Source organism: Rhea pennata, chromosome Z, assembly GCF_028389875.1.
Source record: "Rhea pennata isolate bPtePen1 chromosome Z, bPtePen1.pri, whole genome shotgun sequence".
Lineage (NCBI taxonomy): Eukaryota > Metazoa > Chordata > Aves > Rheiformes > Rheidae > Rhea > Rhea pennata.
Genome location: NC_084702.1, coordinates 46,600,553 through 46,619,757, shown reverse-complemented (window position 1 = coordinate 46,619,757; position 19,205 = coordinate 46,600,553). Strand labels below are relative to the sequence as shown.

The following is a 19,205-nucleotide window of genomic DNA, read 5'->3' as shown; positions in this document are numbered from 1 at the left end:
CACTTAGGACCTTGGGAGATAGGAGTAATGTTCCAATCTAGTTTACCTTCATATCAGGAAAAAGAGACAGGATTAAACCATATCCTTCTAGATCTTATAGTTTTCATTGATTTCCGTGAAATAGAATTAGACTATTTTGTATTGCAGGTCTTTTAAAACTGATCTCTTACTTATTCCATTCTGGAAAGATAATCTGTTCCCAGATATCATTATACCAAGAGAATCATCAGCCCCTCTCTCCCGACCCTGCCCACTCTAATTTTTACTTTAAAATGTAAAATAGGAAATTGTCATATTAACAACTTCTTTGCAAATAGTGCCAAAAAAAAAAAAAAAAAAAAAAAAAGAAAGAAAAAAAAGAAAAAAGATGGTTCTAGAAAAGAGAACTGAAAGGCATTTAAGGCCATGGATTTTTGATAATCTTCTTATGGATTCTGCATGCTACAGTAGCTGTGTGTGCAGTTCAGCGATCCACTGCATTTCATGGTTCCAAGATGCACAAGATACAGCATGTATTTAGGCTGCTGATAGGCACAGATAGTTTCACAGAATCTATTCTGAAGTATCTCGGAAACTTCTGCTGAAAGATTAAATCAAGCCTCACTCAAAAGAAAGATGGTTCAATAAGCTCCAATATACCGCAACTTCAAAGATCTCTTTGTGCCTCTGCGGTTTACAAGCAATGCCGAGGAACCTTTTGTTCACGTCAGTTCTGTACACCACAGATACAGTCAATTATCAGTGCTAGGGTTAATGCAAACCAAAAGCAGTAGCTATTTTTAAGTGAGGAGTGAGAAGATTCATTTCCAAATGTTCCAATTACTTCAGCAAACATTAAATTTATTGCAATTAAAAGTCAGCTGAGGTAGAGTACAGGAGGAATAAAAGCTGCTCTGATTCATTTCTTACATGTGATCAGTGGTATGTGATTTTCTGACATCATTTCAGGATGTTTATTTTCAGAGAAGACAGACTCAAAACTGGGCTTGTTGAAACACCTGTGACAAATAAAATATTTAACTTTAGCAAATAAATAATAATAATATTACTTCAAGCATAACGAAACACATATGTTCTTTGGGCTTCAGCCTTAGTGTATGAACTCAACCCAGATCTATATTCAAGCTGACTGGACCAGAAGTTTGTATTTTAAAAATGCAAGACTCAAAGTCCTGCTTCAGAGATTTCCGTAATTCTTCGAGTTATGTATTCTTCATCTCACTTTCAATAAAGTCCACTACGCGTACTATAACAGTAGCTGCTCTTACAGTGACCACGTTTCCATTTGAGCATTTCACCCACCACTAAACAACTTTGACAAGCTGTGGAACTGTCAGAAATAGGGCGATTGCAACATTAAGCAGCATCTACCTTAAACACTTCCAGGGGTTGTAAAGCTTAAGCTGCAGGGTAACATCTCCCCCACATTCTGGTTTAACCAGTTCTAGCGGTTTTGCCAGCTCCTTGCTAACAGCTTAAGAACAGACTTGCAGCATACCTCACCCTCTCTTGCTCACCTTCATTCCTCTACATGTTTTTTAGTCTGATTGTTATTATATTAAGCCAGTCAGATGTGGACTGTCCATTAATCACTTCCCAAGAACACATCTGGCTCCACAGAATTTCAGATATGATGTATAAATAACTTTTCCCTCCAGATGTCCCATTTTTCTCTTCTCTGCATGCTCTCTGGGTGGATTTTGGGGGAGGAGCAGCCTGCCTGGATTTCCAAAACCCTCACCAAAATGAGAAGTTGAGCTTTGATTTTACAGGGCTGCACCGGCTTTGCCAAGCGCAGCAGTCAGCCAGGAGCAAGGATGGGTGTTGGCAGGCAACAGAAGCAGCAGCACGTTCAAAAATGAAACTACAGAGCAGCTGCAGGCTACAAGTGCACTGAGTTAGAGACCTTGGAGAAAAGGAATTGAAAAGTGCAATTAAAACGGGGTTGGTAGAAAACTAGGGTAGGGCTGGGCAGACAGATTAAGTAGAGTGGTGAGGAAGAGAAGAAGTTATGAGAGAGAAGTGGAGAGAAGGTCTCTGCTCCACCTCCTCCTCACCTCTGGAGCAGGTTGACCAAAATGCTCAGCGAGGAGCTGGGAGGGGGAAGCTGTGGGGTGGAAATTTGGGCTAGGAAACTTGGCGTGTCAGTGCCAGCTTGGGCTGGGGCACTTCAGGTTGGGGCTGTAGGGGTCAGGGTTAACCCTGAGGCATCAGCTACCTCAGTCCTTAATCTGAAGGTCACTTAACCAGCACCCTAAAGAAAGAGACACTCACCAGGCTCCTCTTCCCCACAGAGCGTTGCCAGGCTCCCCATACAAAGGTACATTGCTGTCCTGTTAGCAAGACCCTCCTTTCTGTTGATGCAAACACAGTACCTCAAACTATGAGAGATCAGCTGTGCTAATTCCCGGATCCTACAATTAGTTTCACTAATTTCCTTCATTCTGGGATTAATATTTCTGGCAGGAAACCCTAAACAGAAAAATATTTCACGTGGGTTTAAGTCATTATTATGTATTTTCACTGGCTTTCATTTGTAACCTCCATACAAAAAGGTACTATGCTGTAGTGGAAGTTTGCAAATCAGTTCCAGAATAGAGCTAGTACAGCTGGATTAATTTTCTTAATAGGAATGTGCCCATTCGGTGGTTTCCCAACTAGCTCTGGCCCATGGCCCGTTCCTTGCAGACCTCTTCACCAGAGGCCCTTCAGACGTGGCCCTAGGTTGACCTGGGCAACGTGTGAATTGTTCTGGCAGCCTGTGTCCTGCCACCCTTTTTCCAAAGTGCTCCGCAGTGCTTTGCAGCCGTGTGGCTGGGAGCAAAGGATCAGTATCTTCTACATGGTCAGTCAGGTTACAGAGCACACGTGCTGCCGACACGCACATTTGGAGGGTAGGGTAAAATAGATAACGCACTGCCTGACTGCTGATGGGCCATCATACCGGCAAAGGATACTTTGTTCTTTAGTCTCACCACAGCAGAGGTCTAGCTGTACAGAAACTTGCATGGGAGGCCACATTACCTACCGTGGCCAAAGGTTGTGGGACTCTTGTTAAAGAAAGACTAAGCATTTAATCAAGGTTCAGACAGCAGCTACCTTAGATATAATTTATAGATATTAACATAGAACACTACATGGCTACATTTTTCCTTACAGCTAGAATAAAAGGAGTGCAACAAAGTGACCTTTGATTAAATAGATTGGGTTACAGTTAGGTCTCAGGTGTTGGGTAACCATAGAATTATTATTAATCACTTACCTTTCAAGTTTCTTCATAAAACCCAGATAGCATTACATACCTCAAAGGACTGTTGTTCAGCTTACTTTCTGTGACTTGGAGATTCATGGAGAGAAGCGTATTATGTAATAGAAGATGACAAATTAGAAATACAATCTTGATAATTCACAATAAATGCCTGCAGATTTTCTAATTAATTCAGTTTATGTAAATGATTTCTGAAGTAAACTGAAAAGTAGGCACTTAATCAAGACTTACCCCTTTTCTTTAAAGCAATGTCCTCCCTCCAATTTTTTCTACAGAACATATCATATAGAATATTAGCACATATCTGATATTTTAAATTTATCCTGTTCTCATAAGTGGGCATTGTATTGATACATACATTAAAAGCCTAGTGCTTTCTCAACATTAGATTGTAAAACAAAGTAAGTAGCTTCCACAATTGGTTTATGAAAAGATTCTACAAATAACAATTTTAAAAATTGTTAACTAGTGTATGTTAACTATTTCCAAACTTACCTTTTTTTTTTTTTTGAGCAGGACAATATCACTTCTTTCTTTTTTATGTAAATTAACCATCATCCTTATATGTCATTTGCCCCAGAGCAATTTTTCACTTGTTTATAACTGAAAATAATAAAGTGATAGTAAGCAATTAATAACTTACTTAGAGTCACAGTAGTGGGCAAGCGGATGCTTTTTTTAGTATTAGCCATATCCAAAGGGAACTCATTTACCGACCTCACACAACACGCTGCCACTGGGATGGCTAGATCAGAGTGTTCTCCCCTACACTCAGCCACTCTCAACTTAGTATCTCAAAAAGAACAACTGGACTACAGAGAAAAAAGAAAAGGAGGGTAAGAAATAAATCATGAACTCCAGAATCTCTTTCTTTTTCCTGCTCGTAGCAGTGTCTCACACAACCGTATTTCTCAGATAGAGCTTTCGGAGTCCTTCACACTAATAAAAGCTTCAGCATAAAGTTTTAAGAACATAGTATAACTTTCAAGCGCAACTACAATTTGTGCACTGCTTGCTGGAAGAATGAACAGAGCTGCAAGTAACAGCCTTACATGTTCTGTCCCAACAGAGTTTAGAGTAAAGCAAACTCGTCTCAGTACAGGTGGACAAATCCTAACAGGCGTCTGTTACCCACCTGAATAGTCTTGGTATAGAGGCAGCTACTCTTTGAGATTTTGACAGTGAAGATGTACATTGTCTACAGGATTTATTTCTACGAAGGTAAAAATAAGAGCACCACGCTTCACCAACAGAACACAAAAGAAGCAAGGATTCAATTAGTTTTCTATTCAAATAAAACTTGACCTGGCAGAAACTTGTAATATAATGCCCCATTAGGAAAAAAAGCTGCATAAGGATGATTCCCATTTAGTGATTTTAATCTTCCCACCTTCTCAGGTAAGGGTATGGTCCAAAAAAGCCACTGAACACTGAGAACCTAACACTAAACATGGACTAAACACTTAACAGTCCACTGGAGACAGTACTCCTCAAAAATACATCACAACTACAATACCCCATAGGGATTTTTCTTAACTCAAAAAGCTCTTCAGCAAAACAGTAAGGGCTGTAGAAGTAACAAGCAGCAGTGAGCTATAATATCTACACTCATTAGTTGGTGATGAAACAAGCTGATTAAATTCCAAAGGCATCATCCAAGCCATCGAGCCTAGGCAGGCTCCTGTGCTCTGGCAATGCACTGCCCCTGTCTCATACAGCAGTTGTACATCACTTTTTACGGGTTGACAGTTTTCTAAAGAAAAGGCCATCCTGCTGCTGTTTGCGCTTGAATCCTCTGCAAGGCCTGTACTTGAAGCACGGAGCATCCCTCAGAACGCCTCAGAGGCTGTCTGAGCACAGCTTTGACCCACACTGAAGATCAAAATGGGGAAGGTAAATAGTAGTGCTAACACAATGGCAGATGAGCTAATGGTAATCAGTCAGCAAATATACTTTTGTCCTTAAAACTCAGGGCAGCAATATTTTTTCTTTTTTTTTTTTTAATATGCCTTTTCAGATAGACCATCAAAATACTTGTTTTAAGTAGTTCTAGGGATGGCAGATTAGAAATATTTAACATAATTCAGATGGAAATCTCAATACTTCCATGTATGGTAGATGAAACAACTGAATCTATCACAAGCATGAGGTCTCTTGAAGCCACCAGATTTCTTACTTCCTAAAACATCTTGTAGACAGCAGCATTAAGATTTGAAGCAAGAGGCTGTTGTCAAACAGATGCTTCAGAGACACAGTCCTCATGGACTTTCCATTACTAAAGAGATCAAATCTGCATGCATACAAAATGAATAAATGGCTTTTTATGGAGGATATTGGATTCTCCTGCAGAATTTTATATATATATATATGTGTGTGTGTGTATATATATATATATATATATATATATCTCATAATAGTCAGCCTCATAAGCTGTGGAGACAGCAAAGCTGAAAGACTATCTTCCACCATCAAATTTCCTATTTAAGACCCAACTGAAATTAAAGGGGAAAAATTTAAACAGCTGCAATGCAGTTAAATAAAAATCAACACAATCTAAATACACTAATTGCCACAGGTCCTGACCAAAGTCACCAGATCAGCATATTCTGTCTTGCTTATGTCAGAGATGTGAGGTGCCTTTAACAAAAACGGATGCAGCCTAACCATGTCATATCATGTCACGTCCTGCTTAGCCACAATGCCATGCCAGCGTAGCTGCACTGATGGTAAAACAGACTTGGGGGACTGCTCTATTGATATGTTACCATGACGGATCTAAGACGCCAGCTCACTACCAAAAAGTAAGAACAAGACAGCCGTTAGTGATGCTCTTCTAGATTTCCACCACTGGGAGAGGAAGATGCACAGCACACATGCACCACCTCGCTAGGCACCACCAGTTAAACACTGCTTCAGCAATTAAGCGCAAAAGCAGAACAACGCAAACTCCTCCCAGTCCTGAGAATATGAAGAGCTAATAACTGAACAAGCACTAGTTAACTGAGTCCCAGCTTACACTAAATTAAGTGTACTTGACTAAATGATATTAACTTAAAATGAGCCACAACTGTGCCTACAATAAGACCTTAGCAGACAGATACTCCGTGAAAAGATTTTCCTTTGATTTTAATGCTTTTATATATACTTGATTAATTGGGGAAAAAAAAAAGTTCAACACCACAAGACAAGAGGAAAAAATGGAGCAACAGATATGGCTCCACCCACATGATGCTAGGCTAGAAGTTTATCTTCCCTGATTTTCGTGTCATGTATTAAAATTTAGTATTTACAGAATTCTAATATTTTTATACTTAAATATGAGAAAGGTACACTGTAGAAAAACATCAGCAGAAAACTACAAGAGCCCACATATCCTTTTAGTTTAAATTTAATTTGTCAGATAGAAGTTATCTATGTACAATCAGTGTGCATTGTAACAATTCTATTAATAAAGTCATTCGGATCTGCTAAAATATTAACTGGCTGCATAGCACATTTGACATTATTGCCCATGTTAAAGAGGGAAAACAAATGGATTTACAATAAATTTTGGCTGATTTGGATTCTGAAGTGTTCAGATATTGAACACTCCTTCATTAAAACCAATGCACCTGAAAAACTTTCCAGAGCACAGTTTAGCTGAATATTTCTCACCATTTCATTACAACAATCACAACACTGACAGTTTAATAGAAAAAAAAATAAACAAAAAAAAAAAAAAAACCAAAAACATGTATCTAAAGTATCCAATAAAAAAAGAGCACTAAATGGAATAAAATGTTCCCTTTCCCCATTTTTACATTCTGGACAGTGATTCCATCAAGGTATTTTATTAAAAAGTGTAAGTACACTGATTTTGTTTCATACTTGTGATAAGAAGGCCTGAGTTGGTGGGGGAAGGAACAGTCAAAATAAGCCTGAGAGGGGAAAAAGCTCATTTAATTAATTTACAATAATTTACAGCCATTTTTGTGGTTTTTTTTTGTTTTGTTTTGTTTTGTAAAAAGGCATTACAACTGATCACAAACAGGAAAAATCCTTGCTATTTTACAGGTATAGGTACAGAATTTAAATATTCAAGCTTGTGATGAAAAGCGGCAAGGTGGTCGCAGTGTACAATGTAAACAAGTAGCTTTGGAAAGTGAACAAAGTCCTTGAGAGTTCTTTTCTAAGAAAAAAGAAAACAAAATAAAACAAACTCCTCATTCCTTCCTGAAACACGATCACAGGTCAGTGTTTAAAAGTTCATTTACAAACATAATTTAAACTGTGTTCAGCCTAAAACCACTCTGACATGAAGAGTTTTATAATAAGATCCAGTCTGAATGGGGCAGTGTTGAGGTCCCTGTAAAAGTAAACATCTTCCATTTCTTAAAAAAAAGTGCCGCAACATTTGCAGCACAGTGCAGCATAAACTTTAAATACAAAAATATTTTTCTTCTGTTGGGATAATAGACCTTGCATCCTGGAAAGAAGTAACAATACTGCTACTGATAGAATATCCAGTCCATATCTTTCAAGTCATGTAAGGCAATTACTGTGTTAGTTTACTGTATATGGCTAAAAGAGGGTCCACAAAATGTCAGTCTTTGTTATGTTTTCCGGCTACTCCATGAATGTTCAGGTGTACTTTTGTGATCTGATGAGTGTTCAAATGGTGATCTGTGTCCTAAGGGAGATCTGGAACCATAAGGAGACCTCTGATCTAAAGGTGACCTTGGGCCACTACCAGAAGCTCTGTGGTCCATTTGCCAGTCTGAGTGGTATCTATAATCTCTGGAAGATTTATGATGACTGTACTCTGAAGTGGAACGGTGATCTGAATGTATCCTGTGGTCTGAATGGGAACGATGGTCTGAATGTGGCCGACTGTCTTTTAAACATCCTTCTAGGTTTGACCTGTGATCTCTGCTCCTGTGATCATCCAACTTTCTGTGTTTACTATCACTGTAGTATCTGAAAAATAAATTATTTATGTTAATGTTATTGAATCCACAATACGAATTATAATTATGCCATTTCAACAAAACTGCATTATAAAGAAATAATTTATTTGAAATTCATCGTTCCTCAGAAAAGATGCTTTGGTGCTTAGTACAATTATATTACAAAAGTAAAAAGAGAATTCTAAAAATAAGACAATTCTGAACAGATTTTACAACTGCTGAAGCAACTCACCTGCTGTCTTGTTTGTAGTGATCCCAGTCTCTATGATCTTTTCCATTGCTGAAGGCTGAATAGGGCCTTTTCCTAGAGTCACTTTTTTTATAAACATCTCCCTGATGCCTTTCTTTGTGGTGATCATGGTATTGTGATAGATGTCTATCAGAAGAATAACTGTCCCTGCTACTGTCATCATGATTTGTATTCTCTTTCAGTCTTTCCACATCTGTTTAATAAAGCAAAGGTTATAAGGAAATTTCATACTCTATATAAAACCTTTTCCTCGCCTAATTCAAACAGCATTTCTACATGTCAGATTTAAAACAATGCAAAAACGACATTACAGTTTGACAGAGACAACATCTAAATAGTTCAAAGACAAATGCACTATTCTGAGTAAACTCAAAGAAACCTAAGGAGTAAGTAGGACGGAAACAAGCTAGAAATGTGGTTGTGTAAGGCTGAAAAACTTAACTTTTCAGCCTTGCAGATCATATCCTTCTTAAATGAAGGGAAATAACGTGTCTGAAATGAACAATCAGTAGAGATCTGGCACCTTTAGTACAGTAATTTTAGACAGAGTGGTAGGAATTACCTAAGGACAGATGGCTCTAGCATGAGTATGAGTTTTAAAGGTATACCTGGTTAATGAAAGATATTTTAGGAATACCACTAAAAGCATTATATTCATTTTAAACCGATTAGAATATTCCCAAGTAACAACATAACACCGTAACACCTAAAAGCCAGTATTATAAAAACATAAGTGTTGGGCTTAAAAAGATGGTGTCAACAATAAAAGACATCCCATATAACTGATTGCTAACCATGACTTCAGTGTTCATTTTTTTTAAACTGTAGTCATATTACAACCGCTATAAACAAACACAGAATCTCCAAGTTTTGAGTAGGCCCTTCTCCCTCCCCCAAATTAAATACAAAAAGCTTTTCAGTTTTTCTTTTTTAATAATTTACTAGTAAATCCAATAAGCACCAGGTTCAGTCTGTGCTTGGTTCAACTTCATCAGTGAACTCATTAAATTAGACTCAGTCAGCATATCCCTATGATATCCATCAGTACGGGAGTTCTAAGAAACAGCTTTAAGTAACCTTTCTTACCTGGATTTCTAATTACATGTGTATTCACATTGCTGCTAATATTCTGGTCGTTGTGTTGCTAAAAGAGACAAGTATGAAAACCGTCACTGACAAAACTCAGTTACACCTGAATACTTGAAAAATATTCCCCAAAAGTGGCTAGATTACTATGAACAAAAAAAAATACACCTCAAGTAATGTATTTTTTTAATTGTTTCTGCTAATCCATTAAATTGCTACTCTAATGAAACAGTTATAGTAAAAATATTTTTTTTTATATTTAGAGAGAGCCTGGAAACGTTACCTGGGACTCTTGGCGTTTTTTGATTGCATGTTTATACAGTTTGTGCAGCTTTCTGGCATCAAATTCTGTAAACTTAGAGACAAATATCCACAAATTTCTGAGGAAGAAGAAAGAGAAGTTATAATTCTTCTGTATACTAGCTTATTCTTGTATTATGCAACAGAACATGGATTTAAGTGAAATTTCAGCAGTACTTTGGCAAATTAAAATCACCATAAGATCCACTACATAACATATTATCTAATTGCACAGCACACATTATCTAGCTGCATTTCAAACACTTGAAAAAAAAAATCCTTTAACAATTTTTTACTTTCTAAAAAGTAATCATAATGATTTCAGAGTGCAAAGAAAAGCATGTGAAGTTATAGATATAACAATTCTGTTAATAGCATGATTTGTAAAACTGCCTAGAAACACAGCTTTCAATTTGTTGTGGAAGTTTTTTGAAAGATTATTTGAAATATGACAGAAAATCCGAGTATTTACTATTCAATAATGCTTTTTCCAAACTTGAAATATCTTGCAGTATAAGACATTTAACCTATATGCCTCGTTTCCTAAAAATATTAGAGAGGATTTTTCCCTAGAGAATTCTTAAGCCTGGTTAAAACTATGGAAACCAAACAAGAAATCTAGAAGAGAATGGAAGCGGCATGGCCAAAAGTTCAACCCTAATATCTAGCATCTATGCTACAAAGGAATAAAGAAGAACAGATCAACTCTTGCCGTTGAAAAGGCAAAACCCTAAAGAAAATGGTTGCTTCTACATTCACAGATATCTGAAGTCTAGAATTGTTTTAGTCGAATTTACAGGTGGGATTTTAAAAGTGACTACAGAGTATTAGTGTTCAACTTAGTGCTTAGTTCAGAAACATTTTAAGCGTGTATATTCAAGAAGCATCAGTTTGCTCTTCTGCTGTGATGACTTAAATACTATAGCTTTGGCTTAAAGTTTTGCAAAAGCAGACACAACCAGTCTGTAAAACTTTGATAAATGTAGTATTACTACACTATATATCTTACAAATAGGTGAAATACATATTTTAATAATTTGCTTATGATATTGTAGCATTATTACAAATTACTATTATAGTAGATGTATTATGAATTTCCACTAAAAGAAATATAACATTACCAAAATGCCTGAGACATGGATCTCACTTTTATATTTCAGTTCACCCTACTCTTTTGAAGTAAAGTAAGTAAAAACAGAAGTATTCTATGCTGACAACAGTCTGCAAGGAAATTAAACAATTAACCGAGCGTTTTACAGAGAAGTTCAGAATATGTTTCCAAATATAAAGGATTTAACTGCACACTATGATAAACCAACTCAAATTATATTAGTTGAGATCATAAAAAGGGAATACTACAAGTTTATAAAATACTTTTTCTTATTTTTTTTAAGTTATCTCAGAGATGCATAAAACATTTTGAAATCTCTTTTTTCATTTTTGAAAAAACATCTGAGTACGTGTTATGGCTTTTTTTTTTAATGAAGTCTTAGCTAGTATTTGATTTAATTCTAGAGTATATTTTAAAAAGAAAGGATGCCACAACTCAAAATCATACAAATTTCAACACACAAATTTAGAATGGCCTGTTTTTAGCATGAATAAAAACCCCTTAAAGTTGAAAAAAATTGATTATTTAAGGATAAGAACCCTTTTCCACTAAACTTTAAATACTGTTTAAATACGGTTATCTTCTGTTTGCTTTTAGTTGCAAGAAGTGAGATGACTCCACCTACTGGACAAAATGCATTGCTATGCCAGTATAAAAAAGTGTATGCATTAAGTACAAAAAAGTAAAAAAAGCGAACACATTAAAAGCTGAAGCCATTTATAGGTCCTTATTTAAAACAGCAGAAAGATAAAGAAAGGGAGAATAAGGAACAAGAGCAAATTAAAAATGATTCTTTTTAACAGAAGCAGCTGTGGATTTTCCTTTTTTTGAGGAAAATATCACAGAATAACTTACTTCCTCCACTGTTTAATTTGTTCAGGATTTGTGTACTCCTTTAGACATTCAGTAATGTGATCTCCAATTTTTATTAGACATTGTCTAGTGTGTTCTAGTTGTTCCCTTTCAGAAAGGCCTTTCTCTGGTCTATCCAGCTGTTTCAATGCTGCTTTGACAGGCCTCATTCTTTCTTTACACTGTAAAATGGAAAAAAGGAATACATTTATTCAAAGAAAAAAAAAAAGAATTCTAAAACATGACCCACCCTTAGTGTGATATTTATACAGGCAAAGACAGTACTGTTGTAAGCCAAATGAAACACAAGACTTCGCTCACAGCTCTTAAAATTTAGTTTTACTACAGGTTTCCTTTGGAAAAAAGTATTTTAAATCCAGCTGGAAATTTACTCCTATATGAAAGCATTAGATTGTATGCAACAAAGATATTAAAGATTTAAGAAAGCACTAATTTAATGTAAAAGATTTTCTGAGGGAAAGAACTTATTATAACTGGATTTTGCAATCATGGTTATAATTTCAGCGTAAATATATAAGACAGGACTTTTTCTACTTTTTAAGAACTTGAAAAGCTATACAAACTCAGTGTCAAGATTAAATATGAGAGTGTTTAGTATATTTTAAATAGATATATAACAATTAAACCTGGCATTCAGCAGATGTTCAGCATTCCTTCAAGGAGCCTGAGCTCTATGCTTCTGCTATCTAGGGTAATCCTAGTTTAGATATGCCTAAATTAGCAACAACAATGATAGCAACACACACGTACCCATAGATACACTTCATACGTGTATTCTTGAATTTTCGCATTTTAATTCAAATGTATTAATGGTAAGACCAGATAATCCAGTTAGCATATTTGATATTAAAGACACTTGGAAATACTATCCAGTCATGATGGCAAGGTAAACAGATGAAATGCACACTTGCAGAAGTAGTCAAATGAGTTAGCCTCAGCAACCTACAACAATAATTTCCATTTGAAAAAATATTGAACATGCTAATTAGATTGCATCTGACCATGGTCTAATGACAAACATACATTCCAGAAGAGAAGGCCTGTCCATAAAAGGTTCAATGCACAAACCCAAACTAGAATTGCTCCATGTAAGAGGAAAAAAGCAAGTCTGTATATCCAGAATCAAAAAATATGAATGATTTTGGAGAATATTATTTACCACTTTGCCAACATCTAGGGACAACTCAGAAAAATCACTAAATCTGTTCCATTGCCAGCTGATGCCATTAAGTAATTAAAAAACTACATTACATACTGCACTAGCCACAGCTTAAAGTAGCCTTTAACCCACAATTTACAGAGTGCACTGCCTAACTTAAGTATAAAGGTGATCAGAGAAGTGTAACTGAATATGAAAATCAAGTGATTTTCAGTCACCTAGCACACACGTATCTACCTGAATGCATCATTTGAGACGTATCCTGGGAATCACAGACATGTCGCTTGTAATGTTTAGATTAAAATAAACAAACTGGCCACTGCCATAATGATGAGAAAACTACAATTTGCCTTTCACAGTCAACACCACAATAGACCCAGTAAACCTGCCTGGTAGTAACAGACAACTGTTGAAACCTGAATGATAAAACATTCACAGCAGAAAAGTAGATGCTCAAAATAACTCCTTGACACCTTTCCAAGTCCCTGAATTGACCTAAGAAAATCTGCATAGACTGAGCTTATCTACCTTTTTTTCCTCCAATATTGATTCAGCTAGTTAAATCAGCAGTACTGGTTTAACTGCTATTCTTTTAGTATCAGATAGATTACTCTGGTAAAATATTTCTAAGGGCTTTAGAATTTGTTTCTTCCTCTGTGTAACAGTGAGTCTTTAAACTTAGGGGAAAGTTAGAAACTTAATTTCTCTTGTCAGCTTACAAAGAAGGAAGAGATATTTGATAGGGCCAAACTAGAGACTCCAGTAACTACGTTAAAAGTTCATCAACTTCTGTTCTTTAAGAAGCAGTATACATGAGTTATTCTTGAGGATCAGTATTTGTATTTTAAAATTATTCAGTGCAATAAGCTGCATAAAATGCAATAAATAACAAAATAGAATTACTGGCCTGAACACAAACCTGACTTTAATATGGTATCCATAACCTTCACTGATCTGAGATTTTATTGGCAACAGATTATTTGTATTACAATGCCTAATGGCAGAACGAAGAACATTAGAAATTGTGTCTGTTTAGTATATATCAAACGCAAACACTAAGTTATCAATAAGGGCCTTACCACACTGAATGTCTTCTGGTCAAGTTCTTCAGATTCCTCCGATATAGGAACTGGTTCACTAGTTGCCGTAATATGAACTGGAGTATCCGACAATGGAACTTTTTTAGTTTTTTCTTTATTTTCAGATTTGGTTTCATTTACCTAAGAACAAAATACGAAAATTAACCCAATACACAAACTTTGTTTTGGGTTTGGAATCATTCTGTAATTAAGCAATTATGATAATTATTGCATTCTCTTCACCAATAACAAGAAAAATATCCTAACATTCAATGCTAGTATATTTTATTTTCTCTGAATGATGGAAAAAGAGAATGAAAAAGAAATAAATGAGTTTTAGGCTTCTTGCAGCCCCACTAAGCTATGTATCTTCAAAGGGTAATTCCCCATTTCATATGCCTGTCCTTGCAGTTACAAATGGTGAAAATAAAACTTTAAATTATGTAAAAGGTTTCAATGAAATGACAACTGCTCAATAAATGATCCAAAACACCTCTTCAACTCAAAACCATTCACAAAAACCTGATGGCCTTTTCTAGTGCTATATAAGATAAGTAAACCTAGTTACCTTCTCTTCCTTTACTTCTTTTTCTTTCTGTGTGGATTCTTTTACTTTGTTTTCTCTCTTTTCTTTAATATCTTTTTCTTTTAATTCTTTCTTATCCTCTTTTTCTTTTTTCTCCCTTTTCAAATCCCTCTTATTTTCCTTTTCTTTTGTCTCTCTTTTTTCTTCAGCTTCCTTCTTTATACCAATATCTGGCTCAGGCTTTTCTTCATTTTCTTTTTCTGCTTTTATTTTTTTATGTGGATGTTTCACTGAAACAATCTCATCCTGCAATACGCAAGCATATATGTCACATCAAACTGAGCTCCTACCTATACAGTTTTGTAACCATCAGATTAAAACATACTTTTTATTTGTATATAAATTCTTTAGACTTAGATTTAACACCTATCAAACAGAGCTGGATGCGCTCACTCATTTCCTTGATGTGACACAAAACAAATACTAATTTTTCATAGTTTGAAAAAAAAAAAAAAAAAAAAAAGGCAGAAGCAGACACCACAGAACTGAAGGTCCTGATTGGTCAGGACATTCAAGTGATGGTGATGATAGAAGACCTCTGTTCTAGTTAGCTTTTGTTCCAATAACCCTTTACTGATCACATGTTAAACATTCACAAGGAGCAAAGTACAAAGTTTCAACCTCTTGTCCAGGAGGAAGGGAAAAAAAAAAAAGTAGTAGTCTTAGAGATCATCTGAGAAGGGCCCATTTAATTACTTCATGGTGAACAAAACCTCTTCTGAGAGAATGACCTCACAGAGCGCCTCTACTGGCATTTATTACAGTCACTTAGGACATCTGCGATAGAAGCTCAAATTCTTTAAGATGCAGGAAAATACTCTAATAAGCAATTAAAAGGTACAAGTGGAAGAATCACCACTGTTATGAATGTATTTGAAATGCATCCTGGGAGAACATATACAGAAACCCAGCTTCCAGAAAAGCAGATGAGAGAATGCCTAACACATGAATCCCAACAAAGTATCTAGATTAGGTACCTAGCAATAAGTCCAATCAGGACTTTGGCATTTAGCGGGAACTACCAGCAAAAAAAAAAAGGGACTTAACGTGTTTCCTGACTGCTACAGCAGTTAAACAAAAGCCGTACCTGAGCTTTAAATACAGCATATTCTATTGCAATTCAGTGTCATTTCAGTTGTTAAATCCTATTTCTGGGTCTAGCTCAGTTTCCAGACGAACAATTATTTTACGTGTGTATAAGAGTATTCAAATGATGAACATTCCTTAGCAAAGATACAAAAGGAGACAGAATTCTAGGTTCTCTCCCAAAATGAAGTCAACTGACAGACTGCCAGTGCCATCTGTTTCAGGTGGAGATTAGCACCCAATGTACATTTAAGTAGACTGAAGACCTGATTTACCTAATGTTATGATTCAGCTGCCCTTACAGTTTAGTTGTATGTTCTAGACAAATTATTGCATGAAAATATTAAAAAGTCTACATTAATTTTTTTTCCTGGCTTTATGTTTTATTTTTCATAGTATAATTTAGATGTATATAGGAATGCTTTAGTTAAGATTCATGATTTTATATAAATGTATCATGATCCTTTTCCGTCTGACTCAGTTTTAAATGTATATTGGAATAAATACTTCTTCACCTTACAGAAAGGGTCAATCATTATGATGTTAACATATATTTTCAATGACTTGTAATAGTTTAAAATGGTTATGTAAAATGTTTACTTCACTTTATTTTAAACCACGAAGGAAGGATTTTAATGATATATATATTTACACCAATTTATTTCAACTGTCTTCAAAGTAATAAATTGGGTTCAGTGACCTTAATCTTTATCAAAGTTTTTCTCTTTAGTAGTTTTGCTGTGAGATGTAAAATAAACCAGAAAACCTAAAAAATCCCAACAAAAGTAGAATACACAGTCCTGAAAGAACACATCAGTATTAAAAAGTAACAATGTTAAGTGGTTTATCTGAAGAAAGCCAGCCATGATATATACAGGATCTTTCACTTGTATGCCTCAAAACATCATTTATTCATGCTGTTATTTCTCATCAAAACTTTTTTCCCTAAACCCGAAGAAAAAAGCCTACCAGAGGAATCTGTATAAGCAGTAGATTAACATACTAGCCAGAAAGTTTTATATCCAGATGTTACATTAGATTTACACTTCTAGCAGATACAATGGTGAAGTCATCAAAGAATCTTGAAATTGCACAGTGACACTAGTAATCAGACTGTAACATTATTTTATGATATAGTAATTTGGAAACCTAATCATAATGCTTCAGCTAAAAGCCTACTATTAAATTAATATTGATACTATCTTTCAAGTGACTGTGTCTATTCAGTATTAACAATAACTTCTACAAAAATATTCAAACAACAGAAGTCCTCTGCTGGAGGAATGCCATTCAGGCATTTCAACTTCACAACAGAAAAAACTGAATAGCCATCTTTACCTTGTTCTCCTCCTCATCATCATCGTCAGATTTTTCTGAGGGTGGTGGAGAGGAGTCACTTTTTACTTCTTCTTTTACTTTCATAGCCTTTAGCACTTTATTCTTCTTAGTTCTTGTCTTCCTCCTCTTTGAATTGCCCTGAATGCAATAAGTATCTTTACTATGTTAACTGACAAGCATCTTTGCACCACAGTTACAGAAAAAGATCAGTTTTTACATTAAATAAAGGGTTCCTCTTATTTATGGCCGTCAATGGCCAGCACTTTTCTCAGGAACAGAGACAGAACATACTGCAATAGTTAAAAGTACATACAAGTAAGAGAAAAAAAAAACAATATTAAACTTGCAGTTCATTTCTTGAGTTAGTCTCATGTAATATGATTAGTAACATGGAGAAAAATTGCACAAAGAATGAGCAGAAAAAGAAGGAAAAAAAGAAAAAAGAAAGAAGATCATGCCCGTAAGTATATTACTTTATCTCAGTACTGCATGTCACATTTTACTTACTGCACCAGCAAGTCTTTGTGCTTCCTTTCTGGCAAGGTCTTTATTCAGTAATTTAATGAGGTAGTCTGCACGAGTCTGTAATTGCTTGGCCTGGGGTTTCTTATCTGGATCGTCAGGTAGAATCTGAGAGGAATAATGGTATTATCAACTATGTGCAGAAATTACTAAATTTGTGAGTTACTAACCTGGAGCACTAGGAAAAGAAAAGGCTGCAAAAAAATTAAGAAAAAAAATCCACTCCAATTATACCTGGCAAACATGTCAGAATGCTTGAAAGAATGGAGAATATCTTAAACATTCTATTTTCCCCCAATCACACAAATGAAGTAGACAGTTTTGAAAATTGTCTCACAGAGTTCACCACAAACTCAAGAAACTAGCCTCAGATTTCTGTTTCCAACCTTGTAGTTTATCTAAGAAATTCTGAACTCCTGTACCACACTGCTATCCACAGATCTCTTAAGTTCTGCCTCATGTTTCTAAATGCAGAACTCATCACTACAGGATATTGCTGCAGCCAAAAATATAAACAGCTGTGTTCACAAAACAGACTAATTAATGGATGGTGAGAATAGAAATCATTATTAAATAGATTTGGACACAACCCCAGCTCCTTGAGACCCAAGCTACGGGTTGTTGGTAATATCACTACGTTTGCTTCACCCTAGTGTATCCTTACATATCTGTTACTCAATAGTGTTAAGCAGCTATTGCGTTACTTCTGGTCTGATGAGTACAGCTATTCTCAGGTTGAGAATGAAAGTCAGTTTCAAGTGAAAGTAATCAGGATTAAGCTGTGGGGCAGGTCAAACACACCAAACCACAGAATAGCCTCCTTTCCAAAAGCTCGAGAACAAAATGAACATGACTAGAGCATCTAAAACAGGGAAACAAAAGATTGGAAATATTTAGATGACAGAGGTCCAAGGACATGGAAATACAAAAAAAACATAATCAACTGTAAGAAGGCATACTTTAATACAATACAAAAGATCTACCACAAGAAGGGTACAAAGAAGTACAACTGATATATAACTTTGTGCAATTTCAGTTATCATAAAATATGCTCTTTCAGTGACTGCTCTTACTAGCATTATTACCTAAACAAAAAAAGTCCTTGATGACAGGAAATTTTGTAGATGACATACCTTCTGTGTCAAACTGAGATCAGGATCCATTTTTATCATTTCCCAGCTGCCATAGCCATATTCGTAGATGCCTATTAACAGATTGGAATCATCTTCCTTACCCCAATCTATATCAAAATGAGCTGCCTTAGTGTGGCATGGGACGACATATCTAGTGGAAGTAAGTTAGACAAGTAAGTGATCTTTACTCCAGAAACTTAGCAAGGGGGTGAGAAATGTGCTGAGTGGAAAAAGTAAGTTTTGTTACATCACTAGGAGATTGATATATTTAGAAAAATAATTCAGTTATCTACCATCAGACTTTCTTAAAATTTCTTTAGAACATTTCCTGAAATCAGTTTTGTAACTTCTTTTAAAGCAGATCACGATTAAGACACATGGAAAAATAGGTACCTGTCTACGGCCATGGAGCGAGTTGAAGTTGGCCAGCCTTGAAGAAAAGCTTAAAACATCACCCAGGTGTAACCA

At 35.6% G+C, this 19,205-nt stretch overlaps 1 protein-coding gene across 3 annotated transcripts in view; it reads right to left on the bottom strand.

The window, feature by feature from the left end:
- Nucleotides 1-6,640: 6,640 nt before the first annotated feature.
- The window catches only part of CHD1 (chromodomain helicase DNA binding protein 1), a 50,230-nt gene continuing 37,665 nt past the window's right edge, over nt 6,641-19,205 (bottom strand). For 2 of the 3 annotated variants that reach the window (XM_062599030.1, XM_062599031.1), the window contains 10 exons: nt 18,738-18,888; nt 17,590-17,712; nt 17,083-17,220; nt 14,641-14,904; nt 14,073-14,213; nt 11,817-11,995; nt 9,834-9,930; nt 9,551-9,608; nt 8,447-8,657; nt 6,641-8,224 (listed from right to left, as the gene is read on the bottom strand). In XM_062599030.1, coding sequence (XP_062455014.1) covers nt 7,861-8,224; nt 8,447-8,657; nt 9,551-9,608; nt 9,834-9,930; nt 11,817-11,995; nt 14,073-14,213; nt 14,641-14,904; nt 17,083-17,220; nt 17,590-17,712; nt 18,738-18,888 — 1,726 coding nt within the window. In that variant the 3' untranslated portion in view covers nt 6,641-7,860. The remainder of the gene's footprint in view (nt 8,225-8,446; nt 8,658-9,550; nt 9,609-9,833; nt 9,931-11,816; nt 11,996-14,072; nt 14,214-14,640; nt 14,905-17,082; nt 17,221-17,589; nt 17,713-18,737; nt 18,889-19,205) is intronic. The other variant, XM_062599032.1, reaches the window with a different exon arrangement.